General features: G+C 48.6%; 1 protein-coding gene across 1 annotated transcript in view; it reads left to right on the forward strand.

The window, feature by feature from the left end:
* Positions 1-1050: 1050 nt before the first annotated feature.
* LOC135896501 (uncharacterized) overlaps positions 1051-21060 on the forward strand; it is a 33926-nt gene continuing 13916 nt past the window's right edge. The window contains exons 1-2 of the mRNA XM_065424924.2: positions 1051-1203; positions 19482-19708. Coding sequence (XP_065280996.1) covers positions 19490-19708 — 219 coding nt within the window. The 5' untranslated portion in view covers positions 1051-1203; positions 19482-19489. The remainder of the gene's footprint in view (positions 1204-19481; positions 19709-21060) is intronic.

The following is a 21060-nucleotide window of genomic DNA, read 5'->3' on the forward strand; positions in this document are numbered from 1 at the left end:
CGCTGGTTGTGACAAATGGTGCCCTAAGCTGATTTGCAGTGATGGGTGGAGTATGAATAAGCGATAGCTTAGGAACAGAGGTCGCTAAATAGCTGGGAAAATCTCGGTGGAGGTCTAGTCGTCACCTTGGACGTGAGAACAGGTAAACTAATGTTGCGGATTGCGCTGAATGACAACTCCAACGTGTAGGTAACACACGGATCTCCATGGTACATCATGATAAACAGTACGTCCTTCCTTCCTGTTGTGAAGAACCACTAGTCTCTGTCAGTGCCGTAATAGTTGACCACCTACAGAACGTCACGTGCCCTCCTATCTTCAGCATGCGTGGCGCAATGAAGACACACGGCCAGAGGTCGAATCAAAGGTGTTTCACCACCTTGGCAACGGTATCTCAGCATTGTCAATGAGTTTCACGCCCATCTGAATATGCATCCGCGGAATGGGAGCGAGCCGGGAGGATTTCCGTGCATTGCCGTAATTGCTTATCTCTCTTGCTACGAACTCACGCTTACCCTTAGCGGCCGCTCGCACACTCGCAAGCGCACCTTCCTAGGAAGCCACGTGATCACCCCGGCATCGACGCGGTATGCGCTGAGGTGTGGGCGCGAAAAAGTACTCGGACGCACGGACAAAGGCGGGCGCTACGCGTGCCCTGCATTCATCGCGGGGTGCGCCGCGATAACGAAGCACTGCGACACCGCGCAGTTTCCGCAGTGTCCTCCTCTAGTTTCTGGACTTAACAGTGCAGAGCGACACAGGGAGGATCCTCCGCACGTTCTATTCAACGCAGAAGATAAAGCGACTGCGCGTATAGGCGCGCTCTGCGCCCTTATTTGGAGATACGCATAGGCACGCGTTTCCAAAGTCGGCGTCTCACGACTCCGTTGTGTGACGCGCTCGTCGTAATTGGAAAGGCCTCGCGAGCAGCAATTAATCCAGCGGAGCGGGGAGACCGAGCCCATCGACCGCGCCCGCGCAGCCACGTCGCGCTGGCGCGGTTACGGAACAGCGGGCTCGGACCGCGGCCAAGACTAAGCGAGCCGTGACTAGCGCCGTCGACGTCACGGTCAGCGCGCCGCTTGGCCGCACTCCAGCGGGCTCCGCCGCCATTGGTGGGCGACCGAGCTGCCGCAACCGTCGAGGGACCCAGAGGCGGAGCTGCTCGCTCTTCACCGAGCTGCGTCTACGCCGCGGCAGCAGGTAAGCGATGACCCTCTCGTAGTTCCTTTCACTCGGCGAGCCGCCTGGCGAATCCGCGATTGTACGAACTTTACAGCGCATCTGCTCGGTCGCTAGGACCACATACCCCTTGTCGGAGACCCTGGAAGCCCCCCAAGCGGGGACTTTGAACTTCGGCACCGTTCTGGTTTGATTCCTTAGAGAACTAAAGAAAGAGGATAATAATAATAATATTTGGGGTTTTACGTGCCAAAGAAAGAGGATAGTTTCGGGTATAGGGGTGGAGGGAGGCCTGAAGTATCAGGGTCCGTATTCGCAAAAAAGAAAAAAAAACGGAAAGAAAGAAAGGAAACACGCCTTCTTACGCTGGAAATATATGAAAGAGCAGGTGGTAGGTAATAGTGATCGTGTACACATTATTCCAGTGACGAAGGCCGGCCGACACAGCTCTTATTCGAATGAAAAACTTAGCGAATTCGAGTCCAGCAGAAGCGAGAAGAATTGAAATGTGATCATTTTCGCTCAAGCACGGACATGTCAGTAGCAAACACGAGGGAGCCCATAGATAAAGGAGAACCCCGTTGCAGGGAGAATATTTCCGGGGGCGATTTCGTCACAAAGCCTGCGGCAAAGCTGTTACGGCGCAACGAGAAGGCAACGGCTGAATCGTGTGAGACTGGTAGTTAACTGTAATAGCCGGGCGCCGTGGCGGTCATCGTAGCAGAGATCGTCTATAAGCTTTTGCGGCGGTTCCTCTTGGACGCAGTGAGGAGGAGGGAGGAGGAGGAAAAAACTTTATTCTTGTCCTGTACAAGGTGTTGCCACCTGCCTGGCTAGTCCCATGTTGGGACGGGGAGGTCAAGCCTCCTAGCCCTATCACGGGCGTACTGGACAGCCAGGACTTGAAGGATATGATCTGGAGATCTGATCATTCCTAAAAACCGATTCCGGGAAATGCCAGGGCCGAGTGACCCACACTCCCAGAGCATATGTTCAAGCATGCGTACCTCCTTTTTGCATGCTTTGCATATAATATTCACAACGAGAGAGAGAAAGCAAGGACAGGAAAGGCAGGGAGGTCAACCCGAAGACCACCCGGTGTGCTACCAGTGTGCTACCGGTGTGCTACCATTCACGAGCGTCGTATGGTCCCAAGAGCAAGCCTCGCCCTATCACGCGAAGAACGTTTTGACATTTAGAATGAATTTGTCGGCTTCACAACGACGCAGCGAACTGTGACCTTCTGTCTCATCCCTAAAGGTGCTAAAACTGAAAATGCACGCGATTGAGCAAAGAATGGCGTAGACTGCTGCACTTGCTCGGCCACTGTACTTGCAGTACGATTTTCGTTCTTTGTTATGAACAACCTAGCCCAAAAAACACCTCACTCGATCAATTAATAAGTTCACCCAGTGACGTACAAAAAAAAGAAAAAAAACGGGGAGGGAGGAGGGAGCGGAACTTCAGCTGATTTATTTACACACTTCGACGCAATTCAAGAAAATCGTCAGCTGAAAGTGAGTCTCCGCGCAAAGATTTCCGAATATAACTTCAAGGGTCCTTTTTGAACGTTTTAAGTTAATTACATACCTTACAATTTTACCACGCCATCATTGAAGGCCTCGTTAGTATCCTCACTGTCAATATGAACTTTCACTTTGATAGGACATCTCCCGGCTGGGAGGATTCTTTGCAAATACGCTTACAAACACACTGCGGTGACGACCGGTCGATTTATCGCTTGAGTGATGGGGTTTGATGTCGTAAGTCAACTCCGGGGTTAGTAGAGACGCCGTAGTAAAGGGCCACAAATGAATTCTGGCCACTCGGGATTCTTTAACGTGCACCTAAATGTAAGTAACAGGGCCGTTTTCGTATTTCGCCACCATCGGAATGCCACCGTGGCCGGGAGTCGAAACCGCGACCTCGTACTCGCCAGCGGAATGGCGTAGCGAATGTGCCACCGCGGCGCTTAATGAAATATGGGGAAGCGAGGTGGAGGTCATAGCAGTATTGGCACTTACCTTTCCACGTAGCTCCCACTTTGCTTTAATCCAGTGAAGAGTAGCAGAATAGCGCACGTCCTGCCGTCTTTCTTGCCCATGTCAATCCAACACTATGAAATTTGAGGAGTAGCAATTATTGAGGAGCAGCAGGCTAGAGCCACGCTCTCCAGGCCGACCTCTCCTCCTTTCTCTTCGTTAAAAGCTACTCGTCTTCATGTTAAACTCATTGCATCGGCCGCGTTTACGAAGATGCATAGAGATATGTTAATGAATTCCCGGCTGTAGAATCTGCTTTATACACGAGTTTTACTAACTATCACAGACACTTGCGAAAGACGGCGTATCAGAGCCCCTTTCAAGCTGGCGGCCTCTAGATGCGCTGATTTTAAAAAAAATTAATTGTGGCGTTCAACGTCCCGAAACTGCACAGTGAGCTATGAGGGAGGCCTCTGTATTAAATTTTGATCCGCCGGAGTTGGTTAACCTGCACTTAAATCCAAGTATGTACATGAGTGTTCTTGCGTTTTGCCTCTATAGATATGCGGCTGCCGCTGCCGCAATAAAAAATCAAAAGATTCTGGTGCGCCACCTGCATTCTCAGCGTGTCCCTGCAAAACCGACAACGTTATGTTCTACAATAACGAATATGGGCTGCAGATTTGCATGTACGTATGGTATGCACAAAATCTGTCCCATAATTTCATGCAATGCGTCAGCAAAAAAGGGGCAACGGGTGGATCGGCACCACTCGCTGTCTCTCCACTCGATAGGACCCGGTTGACCTCTAGTACGAGCTGGTCTGCTCTGTGATGAGGCAGAATAATTCTATGCATGCACTTTTTGTGCAACCCATTTATGGTGTTTGTCCGAATGAAGATCGACGAAAAGAAGAAAAAAAGAATGAATGTCGAATTTCTTGCGATATCGGGCAAGAATGTTGCAGACATTCATTAAATGTTAGACTGTTAGAAATGGTAGCAGGAGCACTTGGTTTGGCAAAATCATCCGTTCACTAGATTTTAACTTAACATTCGGAAATAAAAACAATATGAGCCACGATGGTGTCAAGAGTTCGACGAAAGTTCGGCTGGTGAGGTAACATGATGATGAAGAAATTACGGTCACTAACATTGCGGCTTCGGCGGCCGCAGTGTGATCAAGGAACCCGTACGGGTCCCGAAACGTCTCTGTGTTATTTTCACCTTAACTTGGTCAGTGACCGCAATCTCTTCATCATGAGCCAAGATGGTGCCGTAACTTCTGACTACTGAGCGAAAATTACGGAGAAAAGAGTGTTACATTGGTTTCAATACTTCGTACGAAATACATTAATTCTTGCGAGAAGTCGTCACCGGCGATGAAACTTGTACTTACGATTACGGCATAGAGCTTATGTCGCATAGCAAGTACTGAAAAAGAAAGCTAAGCCAAGGCTAAAAAATAAAAAAAATAAATTAAATAGCTGAACAAATAAAGTCACTGTTTCGCCAGAAAGGTGAAGCACTGGTTGAAATAGCAAATTATGAGATAAACGAGAAGAAAGGGGGTAAACCGAGGGGCCCGATTTTTATTAGTCATATCATGAGAAGCTAACAAACACTGACACCAAGGACAACACAGGGGAAATTACTTCTTCTTAATAAATGAAAATAAAGAAATGATAAATAAATGGAAATTAAAGAGGATGAAAAAATAACTTTCCGCAGGTGGGAACCGAACCCACAACCTTCGCCGCCGCCAAGGTCTGTGAGTGGTGGCGCAGGCTAACACTCCCAGCGTTCTACTAGGACACATAAATACCCAAGAAAGTGGATAGGGAAACGGCGCCGTGGTAGCTCAATTGGTAGAGAATCGCGCGCGATATGCGAAGGTTGTGGGTTCGGTTCCCACCTGCGGCAAGCTGTTTTTTCATCCACTTTAATTTCCATTAATTTATCGTTTCATTATATTCATTTATTAAGAAGAAGTAATTTCCCCTATGTTGTCCTTGGTGTCAGTGTTTGTTGGCTTCTCATGATATGACTAATTATTAGATAGCTATAGATTGTAGGGGCAGTACGTAGCTTTATCGGCCTTATAAACTCGTAAACATTCGCTTACTAACTAAATTAACCAGCATGTTGTCACGCACGCACAGGCAAACAAACACATCTCACTCGGCGACCGCGGACACTAGCTGTCAAAGCGCTGGCGTGAGGAAGAGCGGCCGCCGCAGTGAGCTAATTTGCCTTCGTGCTGTCTATCGCTTCAACGCGAACTAAGCGGCGAGAACACAGCGCCCACGAAGCTAACAGCCCTCGGCGCACCTAGACATTGAATATGGCAGGGACCCTGCAATATTCACCGGCGCGGATGACACCGACGTGGAGGACTGGCTGACGACACATGAGCGTGCAAGCGCCCACAACAAGCCACGCGATCACGCACAACTGAGCAACGTGCTCTTCTATCTTGCTGGTGTCGCCAGTCTTTGGTACGACAACCATGAAACCGATTTTCCGACGTGGTGCTCGTTTACGACCTCGTTAGTGGCTGTGTTTTGTCGCCCTGCTGTGCGCAAGCTGCGCGCGGAATGGCTTTTTCGAGAACGCGCACAGCAGCCGGGTGAATGACTTGCCAGCTGCATTGCAGATGTTCCAGACTTGCGTAAGAGAGTCAACGCGGCGATGTCGAAGTCCGAAAGAACTGCGAAGTGTCATGAAATGAATAGAGGACAATGCTTTCAATACGCTACTTGCAAAGAATCCTCCTTCAGTGACTGACATCGTCACACTCTGCTAAAGCTACGAGGAGCTACGCAAACAGCGCTCTTTGACACGTCGCCCTTCATTGCGCGAGGAACAGATTTCCGGTTTGACTACCACGTCCGACCAGTCAGCGCTGCTTGCAGAAACGAAAGCTTTCGTCCGGGAGGAAGTTGTACGCCAGCTCTCCTTGATGACATTCGCTCAGCCGCCGTGGCCTCGAATTCTATGCCTCCACTCCGTCGCGCGATCGAGCAAGAAAACGCCGAAGTTTTGCCAGGCCAGCGCCAATATCTTCCTGCGGCTGCACCACAGCTACGCTGAAGTCGTCGCGATGACCCAATCACTCTCTCCAAGTATGCCTCTCCGTTACGGCGACGTCGTGGCGAGACCCCGACTGCAGCTCGCCGTGAAGCCATATCAGCAGCCGCCTCGTACTACGCGGACCTGGCGTATCTCCGACAACCTGACAATATGCTTTGCGTGGGGCTGTGCCAGTCACATCGCATATTATTGTAATCGTGTGCCGCCGCTAATCGCCGCGCCACCCGTGACGAGGCAGCCCAACCTTTAATATTACGACCTCCCGTCGGCTATGTCACTGACACTGCGCCCAACGCCGACCACCCGCCGTTCACCGCCTCCTCGCCATCGCTCACTGCTGCCGATGCGACCTCACCACGTAATTCGGGACGAGGAAAACTAATCGTCGCAGTCCAAGAGGCATGGGCTACGACACCGCCGAAATGTGGAAGTCCTCAACGCAGTCCCTCGAACGTAACCGAAGTGTTCGTTGACGGTGTTCGCGCATCTGCATTCGTGGACACAGTAGCGGCCGTATGTGTTATGGACGCTAAACTTTGCCACTTACTTCGGAAAGTCACGACGCGTCTTTGTGGGTTGTCCCTCCGCACAGCCAGTGCTCTTCATATTCAAGCCTTGGCGGCTTGCACTGCTCTAGTTTTCATTAACGATATACCATACTCCATAGAATTCATCATACTTTTTTCGTATCCTCATTTCATTATCGTCACAATGCCGTTATCCATTGCGCACGAGCCGAAATAGAACTCTCGCTTCTGTTAGATTTGCCGCTCACCTACAAATCTTTGCTTACGAGCAAACTACTTGTCCAAGCCGACAACCACGTTTCTCCAAACGCGTCAACGGTCGTGCCTATGTACTGCAGTGGAATCTCAGGCGCTGTTGGACTACTGTCTCCATCCTACCGCTTTCTCACTCGGAAAAGTCTGCTGCTACCTTTTGTGACAGTGGACATCACACAGGGCTACAGCACCGTTTCCGTTTGCAACCCGTTCCCATACCCTATGATGCTGCTCCGAGGGGAATGTCTTGGCAATGTAAGAGCCATCGAAGACGTGCAACTTATGGACGCGCCCGATGACAGTTAATGTGCTAGTTCCAGTGAGCTCAGTGCTGTTTCTTCATGTGGCCTATCGCCGAGTGGTGTGTTCGGTTCTTCTATTGGCGATGACATTACACTGGTCCAGCGATCTGAGCTCTCGTGCCTCTTAGAATAATTTCGTTCTTTTTTCGGTGTAGGGCAATCTTCCCTGGGCCAGACTTCAACTGTTACACATCGCATGGACACAGCTCGCAACCGCCATTACGGCAATGTCCGTATGCTGTATTTCCTGTAGTTGGTAGTGTCATCAACAAACAAGTCGACGAAATTCTTTGCCGGGAGGTGATACGACCTTCCAACACTCCATGGGCATCCCTTGTCGTCCTTGTTACGAAGAAACATGCTTCTGCGCCGTTCTGTGTGAACGACCGGTGCCTCACTCGCAAGGACGTCTACCCTCTTCCACGCATAGACGACACGATTGACATTCTACAAGGCACAAAATTATTTTCATCTCTAGATTTGCGCTTAAGCACCCATGGCAGACCCCGATCAGCCGAAGACAGCTTTTCTCACGACCGACGGCTTATACAAATTTAACGTAATGCCATTTAGACTTTGTAATGCACCCGCAACTTTTGAGCACCTGATGAATACAGTACTGCGCGGCTTGAAGTGGCACACGTGCTTGCATCTTGATGACGTTGTTGTTTTTGCTCCTGACTTCACCACGCACCTTCATCTTTCATCCCCCCCCCCATCCCGCTCCCATGTGTAGGGTAGCAAACCGGTTAAGTTAAACTGGTTAACCTCCCTGCCTTTCCTTCTCTAGTTTTCCTTCAACTGCGGTGTTTTGACGTGTTGAACAAAAGCTGGCCTACAATTAAACCTTAAGAAGTGTCGATTTGTGGCTCGGCAGCTGACAATTTTAGGTACGTCGTTTCCAATGATGGAACTCTGCCCGATCCAGTCAAACTTCGTGCCGTCGTCGAATTCCCTCAGCCAACGTCTGACAAAAAAAAAATAATATGGGGTTTTACGTGTTAAAACCACGATCTTATTATGAGGCACACCGTAGTGGGGGACTCCGGAAATTTAGACCACCTGGGGTTCTTTAACGTGCACCTAAATATAAGTACCCCCAGGGGTGTTTTCGCCGCTATCGAAATGTGCTTAGCAGCCCAACACCACAGCCACTAAGCAACCGCGGCGGGTTTCCGTCAAAGAATTGCGCAGTTTCATAGCTACGTGCTGATTGTTGTATTCATATAGGAGGTTGTGGCCAAGTACTGCACCAGGGTGGCCAATCCTGCTCTGGTGAGGGAGTGTGTTACCGGTTCTGGTTACCGGGATCATCCCGGTACCGGGAATCCCGATAAAGAAAGGCGTCAGGCAGGGAGATACGATCTATCCAATGCTATTCACGGCATGTTTACAGGAGGTATTCAGAGACCTGGATTGGGAAGAATTGGGGATAAAAGTTGATGGAGAATACCTTAGTAACTTGCGATTCGCTGATGATATTGCCTTGCTTAGTAACTCAGGGGACCAATTGCAATGCATGCTCACTGACCTGGAAAGGCAAAGCAGAAGAGTGGGTCTAAAAATTAATCTGCAGAAAACTAAAGTAATGTTTAACACTCTCGGAAGAGAACAGCAATTTACAATAGGCAGCGAGGCACTGGAAGTCGTAAGGGAATACACCTACTTGGGGCAGGTAGTGACAGCGGATCCGGACCATGAGACGGAAATAATCAGGAGAATAAGAATGGGCTGGGGTGGGGTGCTGGGGTGCGTACCAGTACTCACCTACGGGGCAGAAACCTGGAGGCTTACGAAAAGAGTTCTACTCAAATTGAGGACGACGCAACGAGCTATGGAAAGAAGAATGATAGGTGTAACATTAAGGGACAAGAAAAGAGCAGATTGGGTCAGGGAACAAACGCGAGCTAATGACATCTTAGTTGAAATCAAGAAAAAGAAATGGGCATGGGCAGGACATGTAATGTGGAGGGAAGATAACCGATGGTCATTAAGGGTTACGGACTGGATCCCAAGGGAAGGGAAGCGTAGCAGGGGGCGGCAGAAAGTTAGGTGGGCGGATGAGATTAAGAAGTTTGCAGGGACGGCATGGCCACAATTAGTACATGACCGGGGTTGTTGGAGAAATATGGGAGAGGCCTTTGTCCTGCAGTGGGCGTAACCAGACTGATGATGATGATGATGATGATGATGATGATAGCTACGTGCTCTTACTTCAGATGTTTCGTTCACAATTTCGTCGCCATCACATCACCCCTGACGAAGCTACTTCAAAGCAACGGGCCCCTCGCTTCGTGGTCGTCCGAGTGCGACGAGGCCTTGACAAAGCTTTCTAATTTGCTAACGTCTCCACCAATTTTGCGCCATTACGATCCGACAGCACCCACCGACGTGTACACAGATGACAGCGGTATTGGCCTCGGCGCTGTTCTTGCCCAGCGCAGAGACGGGTTTCCTGAATATGTCATGGCTTGTGCAAGTCGTATGCTTACGAAAGCTGAGACAAATTACACCTTGACAGAAAAAGAATGTCTGGCCATCATCTGGGCTCTTACTAAGTTCCGGCCTTATTTGTATGGCCGTCCGTTTGATATAGTCACGGACCACCATGCACTATGTTGGTTGCCGTCCTTGAAAGATCTCTCAGGCCATCTTGCTCAATGGGCACTTCGCCTGCAGGACTACGATATCCGCGTGCTGTACCGCAGAAGACGCCAGCATTCTGACGCCGACGCCATCTCGCGCTCGCCCTTGACTGACGACGGTGCCTGCTGCTTACTGTGCCAGCTTGCGTGTCTTCGCTCGACCTTACCACCATCGCTTATGAGCTGCGCAACGACCATTGGATTGCTTCCCTTATAGACCTACTTTCTGGTTCACCAGAACAACCAACTACTCATACGTTGCGTCGTCAAGCTCACTATTTTGCCATTCGCGACAACCTGCTTCACCGACCGAATTATAGCCCCGACGGGTGCCATTGATTGCTAGTAGTACCTCGCAGTTGGCCTTCTGAAGTATGCGTAGCTTTCCACATCGATCCACGCTGTGCACGCTTGGAAATTTTCAAAACTTATCAACGCCTTCGATAGCGGTACTACTCGCAAGGGATTTACAGCTACGTTCAGAATTTTGCTCGCTCTTGCCCCGATTGTCCGCACCGGAAATCTTCACCCCGCTTCTCGCCAGCCATCGGCAACCTTTACTTTGCCCTACCCGCCCGTTTGGGCACAACGGCATTGATTTGTATGGGCCCCTTCCCCTAATATCGGCTGAAAACCGCTGGGCCATTGTTGCAGTCGAACACCTCAAGCGATACGCCGAAATTGCCGCCCTCTCGGCAGCTACCGCGCGCAATGTTGCCACCTTCCTGCTTCGTCGATTCACCCTGCGTCATGGGCCACCTCAGGAACTGCTCAATAATCGCGGACGTGTTTTCCTGTCCGAAGTAGTTGAAGACATTCTTAAAGAATACCACGTTGTTCATCGTACAACTGCGGCGTACCATCCTCAAACAAATGGCCTTACAGAACGCTTCAACCATCCGCTCAACGACATGCTTGCCATTTGTGTCGTCTCCGACCACACAAATTCGGGCGTCATTTTGCCCTTCGTAACCTACGCATACAACACAGCTACTCAGAGCACCACCAGCTTGTCCCCTTACTCTTCGCCCGAAGGGCGAAGCACTGACTGCGATAGTAAAGCTTAGCTTTGCGCTCGAACTTCTCCAACTGTATTCCAACTATATGTGGGTACAACTAACGTGGACGCGACATACGGAGGTATGGTATGGTACGGTATGGCAAAACTTTTATGAAGTCCTGCAGACCATGAGTCTTCACGAAGCGGGCCACTCCCACGTAGGAACCGGAAGGCCGAGCCTCTCGGCCGCATCATGGGCCTGCTGGACAGCCCAGAGTTGGTCAGCCAGATGAGGGCTGCGGAGAACCGCCTCCTATTTGGCCGAGCTGTTATTGATGATAGAGAGTGACCGGGCACACCGCCAGAGCATGTGGTCTAACGGAGGTGCGCCAGAATTACTGGCTTAACGCGCCATGTATGGTCTGTAATGACATTGCACTGGCGCCACAATGCTGCCCGTAGAGATCCGCGCCAGTAAAATTACGTCACTTTCATGTTTAGCACTCAAATCGTATTGTACTTTTAATATTTGATCGTCTAAAAAGACTTAAGACGCGTGCGCCGTGAATGTTATGTTTAATGTCATTCGTTTGTGGGCAGTCATTCTCAAAATCCTCAGGAATGATTTAGTCAAGAACTTAAGACCTGGTATGAGCTACTTTCGTGATTGAATAGTGTAGCAACATAACCCGCTTACACGGCATGGATAAGCTTAATTATTGCCTACATTACCCTAAATGCAGTAGAACCTCGCCGATACGTTCCCGTTAGGTACGTTTTTCCAGCGCCTACGTTCGCAGTCAAGAACACAAGAAACGACCCAAGAGTGACGTTCGTATTTACCAGTTCATATGTTCACGGAAAACACGATTTGTCGGCAGCAACGTTCATTACGTCGCCAAACTGCGATCGCATTATACATTTTCCGGCCGCTAGATCTCATGTAAACAAGAAAATACACGAGGTGCGCGCGATCGACATCAGTATATAGCTTCCCGCCACGGCAGCTTCACCGCAATACTCGCACGCCCGTCTCACGTGAAAACGCCGGCGCCCACTCATTTTCTCATTTCGGTACCGGCAAATTTTCTCCGGGTCGTCGCATGCGGCAGTCACAGCTATCACCGCCAATCCAACTGCGATAAGCATCTTCACCTATCTGTATTACAACACGTGGTTCGTAGTACCATTGGTAGCGTACTGCACGCTTTTAGTAGGCAATAATCCAGACGCGCCGCCGTTCCCGGCAGCAGACGGCGCGATGTGGGCATCATGTTTCGCTTCGGCGGCATCCGGCGTCGCCCATCAGTTCGATTTCGTTTCGGTTTCCCTTCACTCTCTTAAAACATCACGCAATAGGAAAACAACAAGACACGTCTCGGGCAGCCGGAGTACCACCAGCTCAACGCGCGTCATCGTCTCGTGTCGCAACGATCCGAGCGACGCTTCGCATTACGCAAATATCAACAATACCCGAGTCTGTCGAATTTCAGTTATTCGGATCGTACGTTTTCCTGGTTAGTACGTTATTCTCGGGGCTTTTTTTTTTTCGAAACTATGAACGAGGTTCTACTGTATATGTGCGGAGCCCCACGGCGACATCGACGGAGAAAATTTGCTTGGAGTGTCCATATAAAGGCCGCCCCACATTCAGCGTTTTTTTCGGCGTTTTTCTGGCGTTTCATCACCCGGCGTCGTCCCTAGGTGCCGACGCTGAGGGTGGCCCGCTCTTAGCGCGATGAAAGCACGAAAACGAACACGGAAAGAAAGGCGAACAAGGACAAACGCAGCGCCGCCGGAAGCGGCTCGATGAGCGCAGACCAATCAGCGCTGGTCCGCGTGCCGCTACTGTGATTGGACATTCTCTCTGGCGGCGTTCGTGCGACGACGCCGAGAGACGCAACGCCAGAAAACGCCGGTAAAAACGCTGAATGTGCGGCGGCCTTAATTGCTATCGCAATAAAACGACGAAGCGAAGTGGACTGACCGTCAACGCTGTATATACGCTCAATCGCCTAGCAATGGAACACAGAGCGAAAACGCCTATAACCTTCACCACAACAGGTGCTTAAACATTGGTGTTATATACTCGTAGCCGTCCTGTGCGTTTTAATGCGTAAGCATTCTTTGGCGGGCACCCCAGCCCAGTCACGCGAAAAGTGTAATGTCTTGTATCTGAACATATATGCGTAATTTTCAAAGATATTTAATCTTTATGACTGTAAATGTAGGAGATTGGTAGCTTTATAAGCGATAACGGACAACTTAAACAAAAAAAGAACAAAAAGAGAATGGTCATAGAGATACGTACATAGGGCTCTTATAAAATGCATGTGGAAGCTTATAGTCGGGGCGGGCCAATTGAAACTCGGGGCTGGATCAACTTGAAATTTGGGGCTGGATCAACCTGAAATATAAAGGTAGGCCTGCTCAAATTTGGTGGTGGGCCAAATTAAATTATAGGGTGGGTCAACTTAAAATTTGAGGGTGAGCAACTTGAACTTTGGGCATGGGCCAACTGAAGTTTGGGGTGGGCTAACCTAAAGTTTTCGGGCGGGCAACTTAAATTTGGGGCTGGGCTAACTTAAATAGGAGGGTGGGTCAACTTGAAATTATGACGTGGGCCAACTGTAGTGTGAACGTTGGTCAGCTTGAAATTTGGGGGTGGGCCAACTAAAGTTTGGGTGTGGGCAAACTTAAATTTGGGAGTATGCATACTTAGAAAACTCCAGTGGAGTTTCTGCATTCTTTTTTCGTCCATTTTACCAAACACCAACGTTCGCACAACGGACGTCAGGACCTAATTTGTACGTCGCAGAGACATTTGTGTTTTACTGGGCTGGATGTAGCAGCGAGCACAGCTTCGAGCGGCGGAGCACTACATGGCAGTGTTCGCTCTCGTGCCCTAATTATGTTCGTAAAGTTTCAAGGTACGAGACAGGATCATTTCCTAAAAAAAAAATTACAGCTGAAAGAGAATTTTTATTGACAGGAAAGCCAGAGAGGTACGTCAACCCGAACTGGGGATCTCTAGTCTACTACTCTGCATTGGGAAAGAGGGAAGGGAAGGGAAATTACTGGGATGGGTGATGATGAGAAAAGTGTTGAGTGCTTCTGTACATTCGCCGGGGACCCTACAGCTCCAAGGCACATGTTGGAATCTATTGAATAGACCGAAAAGGTGGCTGCGTTCCTCAAGGTCGAAAGTATGCGCTAGTTTACCCAGACTTACCTGCTTAATTGTGACGTCGGTGATTCCGGCTGCCATGGCACCGAAACTGCTTATTACAGTTTAGATATGTTTCTACGAAGATTGCTCGGAGACATCTGAATAACACTGTCGGACCTGAATGAGAGGCAAGGTATAGCGGTAACATTAAGGCCGACCGCAAGTACATAAAACTCTAGAGCTCTGGCATTGAAATTGGACAGCAAGGAATGTACAGCTTGTTTGCGAAAACTTATCGCAGAATCAACGTTATTTTGTAAGTTAGCTTGTGTATACATGCGAGTGTTATTATTTTTTTCCTTCTCGCTAAATGGCTGACGCTCGTCGCAATGCAGTTACACCAATCCTTCTCAATAAAGTGCCAATATTTTTTTTGTTTGCCATAGAACTTATACGTACGCTCGAGGCGCGTTTGCGACGCCCTCGTTGGCGACGTCGTGCTGTCGCGGTATCGACGCACATACGCCGTCCACGCGCGGTGGGTGAAACTCGCGCGCAGCTTTCTGTGGCAATGAAGGGAAAGCGAATGGGGCAGTGCTTTTGCGGATGTGTGCAAAAGCATCCTCGACTGTGTGTCGAGCGATCTTCTCGACATCCTCGTAGCGCTGAAGACCGCTAACGCACCCCGTTCCGCGTTAATGCATTACCCTCCAGTAGATCACGGGTAATGCCGGCATCCAAGGGGACGAGATGTTGCACGAGGCAGCGCGTGATCTAAGGCATTCTCGATTTGTCGACCTCAGGCTGTCCATAGGTGGCTTGCGCGAATATTTAATAACTAAAATAATAATGAATTTAAGAACGCGTTCTTAAATGTTTGCTAGACAACTCCTAGTACGCACTAGAACGCGTTCTTAAGTTCTTTATTATTTTAGTTATTAAATGTCCGTGCAAGCCGCCTCAGGACTGCACGCCTGAAGCGCTGCGTTCAATCAATGAGCGTTAACTTACGTAGCTTATCGGAGAGTCAGCCCGCTACTACAAAGAGTCCCCTAATTTCCAACTGCTCTGTCTCCCAGCTGCCGACTGGTTGCGTATTGCTGTCGCTAAATCCCTATAATCCCTCGATGGGAGCTGTGTACCAACCCGCAGGTGAATCAGCAGCGCTTGCGAAGTCCTGGTGCACAGATAGTATTCACGCTTTGCTCTGACACCAGGCATAACCAGAAAAAAAATGTCCTTTATGATTTACTTACGAAAATGAAGGACATGAACTGCACAAGCACACTATGTTAGAAAACGATGGCGAAACATGAGTGGAAAGACGACCGGCGCCTTTACACCTGCCCTGGCTTCGGAGAGCCCGTTCGGGTCTGCGTATAAGAACCACTGCCAGCCGAAGAACCTTCGGCAGGCAGAGATCGCCGGCAACGAGAAATGGATGCTGCAATCAGTGAGCGCTCTATAGAACACGATCATGGCGGCCAACGGCTCTGTGTTGGCTTTAGCGTGATAGTCGGGTCTACTGCATCAGTTGTAGATACCATTCTTGGCGGTCAAGCTCCCCATTCCACGACGTATTCCGCTCGATCACCCCAATTATCCCCTCCGAACAGCAGGCCAAAGTGCCATCCTTTGACTTCGAACAGCTGTCATGAGGTAGAGAGGGAGAGACACTCATAAGCTATAGGAACGGATGGACACTCTGCTGGATGACAGTCAGTCCGGAATGACAAAGATACCGACAGTTTCCACCCTCACTATAGGTTGTGCGGCAAGTTGCGCGGCGATTCGCTTACGCAGCTACCAGCCGAATGCTATCACATATACTCCACGCCCGTATTATACTGCAGTATTCAGTTGGAAACCATAGGCTTAATGTGAATGGACTGAATGTGTTGGGATTACCCGGGTTGCGCATAACAATGTGCAGTAGGAAGAAGAGGACTTCGGCATGGGTAATGTTATAGCCAGAAATGAGTACAAAAAGGCTTCGCGCCTTCTCTTACTCCTAGTGCAGTGTGCCGCCACACAATGAGAAGACGCTCGGCATCAACCGGTGAATGGGGAGAGAGAGAGAGAGAGAGAGTAAACATTATAGAAAAGAGCACGCGAGCGTAGGTAGCTTTATCGCTGCGCAGTGAGTGGTCCCCTCAGTCCAGGAGTCCAGTGGCCTTAGTTGCCCTTCTGGTTCGGTTGACCAGGTTTAGCTCGTCAGAGTCTGAGCTGGACAGCGCTGCCTCCCATTGCCGTGTGGTGGGGTGTGTTATGGGTGTGAGCTGTGGTGTGCTTGCGCAAGCGCACACCATGTGGTAAAGCGTTGCGCATTGTTCGCAGCGTGGGCAAGTCGCAGCCGTAGACCCTGCATCGATTGAAAAGGGCCGAAAGCGCAGAAACACGAAAACAAGCTGCCTGGGATTTGGATGCCTGCTTTTTGAAAACGCAATTGAGAACGTGGTGCAACAGCGCGAGCTGCAGAGGCGGACGGAAGAAAACAGAAATATCCACAAGTAAACGCCATCCTCATGTTGCCATAATTTTGCTTCACCATATCGTGCACGCTGTCATCAACGCGTGTTGTGCATGTTCACATCGCCAAGTTGCCAGAGTTAAACAACATATGATATCCACCTGCAATGTTCGATAGTACCGACAAAATGACACGGTAGTTGAAATAATTTTGTCTTATAATGCAGGCGATGTTCCTTCAGTTACTTCGGATGCCCGAGAGCCTCATACACCAGGTGATTGTTTAAATGGAAGCAGGGACATTAAATATATCATATGGCGGCTAGCGTAATTATGTCGCTAGCCGCCATATATATATATATATATATATATATATATATATATATATATATATATATATATATATATATATGAACGAGAAGAAAGGGGGTTAACCGAGGGCCCCGATTTTTATTAGTCATATCATAAGAAGCGAACAAACACTGACACCAAGGACAACATAGGGGAAATTACTTGTGCTTAATAAATGAAATACAGAAACTTTAATATAATGGAAATTAAAGTGGATGAAAAAACAACTTGCCGCAGGTGGGAACCGAACCCACAACCTTCGCATTTCATCCACTTTAATTTCCATTATATTAAAGTTTCGGTATTTCATTTATTAATCACAAGTAATTTCCCCTGTGTTGTCCTTGGTGTCAGTGTTTGTTGGCTTCTTCTGATATATATATATATATATATATATATATATATATATATATATATATATATATATATATATATATATATATATATATATATATATAGTGTAAACCGCCGTCGGTTCAAGAATTTATGTGGTTACAACAACGTTTGCACCACGCGTACAATCTGTTTACAATGGGTCAATCTCGTTAATGAGATACGACAACGTTTTCGGGAGATATGTAAGAAGGAAAAGCGAGGAGGTTGACCATATGCGAGTTTCTCGAGGTTCCCAATACAGCGAACGTTTGAGCACTGATTCCTCGGCGAGGGCGGTTACCGGCCATGTAGATACATATATAGATAAAATAGCCCACGTATGTTAATACGTAAAAAATACTTACCAATAATAAATACACACACACACACACACACATATTGGGACGTTTTAAGGTCCCATTAACGAGAAATACTAAAAGTTCCGAATCTTTACGCATTCTTTCCAGTGAGTGAGTGAGTGAGTGAATAAACTTTTATTTGGTCCAGCAAAGCGCGATGAAACGCGCACCTCGCTAATCCCACGACGGGACTGACAGATCTAGTCTGGCGGCCCGATCGCGGGCGCGCTGGACGGCCAGGATTTGATCCTCAAAGACGGGACTTCGCAGGAGGGCGTCCCACTCTTCCTTGGTGAACTTCGGGCCCAGCGACCCGCACTCCCAGAGCATACGAGGCAACGTAGCTACCTCACCACAGGCCACGCAAGAACAATTCGTATAAATCTCTGGATAGTCTCTGTCTTCACTTATTGAGATAAAGAAAAGGGGGGAGGAAGGGGGGGTTCATTATCTTTCTTGAAATAAGTCGAAAGTTTGCCCCTCTGGCATTAAACATGTGAAGCACGCATGTTATATTACATAACTGAAAAAAAAAACGTGCAGGCCACTTTTGAATTTCGTGCACGAATTAACAGCAATATTGGTACCTCAGTGTTACACTTGCCGCGGTAGCACAGTGGATATGGCGTTGCTCCACAGAGGTCGTCGGTTCGATTCTGGCAGCGACAGCGGCATGTCGATGGGGGCGATAACGCCGGCGTCCTTATACCAAGGGGCTCATTATAGAACCCCAGATGGTCAACCCCACAATTTACTAACCTTAACGTCAGTGTGACGACGCGTCTTTTGCCTTTTTTTCTTTCACTCGTTAGGCTAAGTCATTGTTTCCTTTAGGATGCAATTGCCTCGTTCAGCTTTTTATAAAAGCGTATCTTTCTTTATTTCTGCGAACCTCGCCGGTTTTTGTCACCGTGGCTGCGGCCTGGCTTTTCCCTTGACGATTACGCGAACCAATCACAGCGTGTGTGTGTGTGTGTGTGTGTGTGTGTGTGTGTGTGTGTGTGTGTGTGTGTGTGTGTGTGTGTGTGTGTGTGTGTGTGTGTGTGTGTGTGTGTGCGTGTGCGTGTGTGCGTGCGCGCGTGTGTGCGTGCGTGCGTGCGTGTTTCGACTCTTTATACATTCACATAAAGCTTCGCTGCATATGGATTGCAACTCATTAGATGTGCTACATTTTTTTAATCGAACAAAAGGTAAAATAGTTACGCCACTTCGTACTGTTACTGACAGTGTTTCAGAATGCTTCGATAGCTATAAAAGTCATTGCTATATGTTTTAGAGCTGCTAGATCAGCACAAAAATGAACGGTTAAGCATTTTCTTGCGTGATATAAATCTGCTTCGCTGAGAGTTGAATGTACCGCGCCGTAGCTGCATGCGTAGCCAGAAGCGCCCACGCGAGGCAGCCCAAGCGCGCCATAAGTTCAGGGCTGTTCGCCGCGATCGCGCCGCGTTTCCACGCGCACGAGCCGTGCCACACTGCCTGCGCATGTGTGAGCGCGCGGACGTGTGCTTGCGCGTGTCCGCAAGCGTACACGTGGTCTAGGCTTTACGCTATCGCGTCTTTACTGCCTTACCAACTCTTCACGCCCAGTAATACTGACAGTTTTGATGTCCTACAGGAGTACAGTTTTATAACATAGTTCAACACAGCATTCCCCGTTAGTGTCTCTTTAACGGTCAAGATTCCAACGTGCGCCCCGCTTTGCTGACGAAAGCGGGGTTCTGAGCGTGGTCGACCTCAGCGTGGCTGCCGTGTTTTCTTCCCTCGGCGAAGTGCAGGGCATGGCGGGATACCAGCTGCTGCTTAAGTGGTTGCTCCTGGGAGCTGCCACGTGTCCCTCGGGTGCCCTGATTGGGCCGGGAGAGGAGAAGACGACGGCCATATTCCTCACCAGCAGCGGAGGTGCGTCCGCAGTCGCCAGCTCCAGCAAGAAGCCCGCCACCACAGCGGGCCGCGTCACTACGAGGGGCCCGCGTCCAGCCGGAAGCCCGCGTCCAGCTGTAAGCTCTCAACCTCAAAATGTATACTAGCTTAGTGCATGCTACAGCATACGGCTTTACCAACGATTCATTCACAGCTTCGGTACTCTTTACTATCAACAACATTATTGGTTATTATTATTATTATTATTATTATTATTATGATTAGTAGTAGTAGTAGTAGTAGTAGTAGTAGTAGTAGTAGTAGTAGTAGTAGTAGTAGTAGTGTGTAATTTTGATGTACAGGCATTGGAAGAAAGCTTAAGCTCCACCAGATCTGTCTATGCCAAAATACCAAATTAGCCTCTCACGAAAAAAGAAAAAAAGAAAAGAAAGTATAAGATATCGAAGAAGCACGATACACACACGAACACATGCGCACGAAGATTGCCACATCTACGGGAACCAGCCCCGAAAGCACAGTCCAGCAACTGTAGGATGATCCGTGAATACACAGGATTGAATGAGTCCACATAGTGCTCTTCATATACGCACAAGGACAACATCGCTCCGACATCCCTTCGTTAAAGAAGATTCTAAGCAGAATCTAAATGTCAAAATAGAAATTTCATTTGTAGACAGTGTATAAGATTAGTCTCCACAAAAAAATCGCGAAAGGCACTTGCACCACGCCCCTGCTTATCAGGGCATTATCACGGTCCAAGCGCTTTGTTCACTGTGAGAGTGCGTCTATCAAGGGTGTTCAAACAACGATCACACAGGCGAACCCGCTATTGCTCATATTCAGAACCTTCTATGACATGCTCCACTGAAGTGTCGGTTGTTGTTGTTGTTGTTGTTGTCGTCGTCGTCGTCGTCGACTGAATGACCGACTTATTAATTTATCGATTATATTGACTTAATTAAATAGCAGTAGGGAGCTGTTAGCGCTCTTCATAGGTGCTGATTATAACTATGCTCCGTCCGACATGTGAAAGAAAAGAAAGCTCACGACGAAGGATAAAGCTATAGTGTGACATACATAGTATGACATATAGTGTGACACATAGTGTGACTCGTACATAAAACAATTAAAGAATAATTAATGTAATGCAAACACCAGCCTTCACAAGGAGTACTAAAATTAGTTCCTGCGTTGTTACCGCACAGGAACACGCTTATTTCAAAAGTGAAAAAGCAAGAAACGCGAAGAAGAAAACTGCGGGTAGGTTCACAAATAAGGATCTACATCTAACAACACCGTAACAGAGTAATGCGTCACAAAGTAGTGCCCCACAGAGTAATGGAAAGGCAGTTGTAGAATTTTTTTGTCCTCCCATTAGATTGGTTCTTTTCAAACCGACCACCTGATTTTACCCTCGTCTATATATCAGAATTATCAGCTCAACTTCAATTCTCACCACTAGTTGTGT

Source organism: Dermacentor albipictus, chromosome 1 (genome assembly GCF_038994185.2).
Source record: "Dermacentor albipictus isolate Rhodes 1998 colony chromosome 1, USDA_Dalb.pri_finalv2, whole genome shotgun sequence".
Taxonomy (NCBI): Eukaryota; Metazoa; Arthropoda; class Arachnida; order Ixodida; family Ixodidae; genus Dermacentor; species Dermacentor albipictus.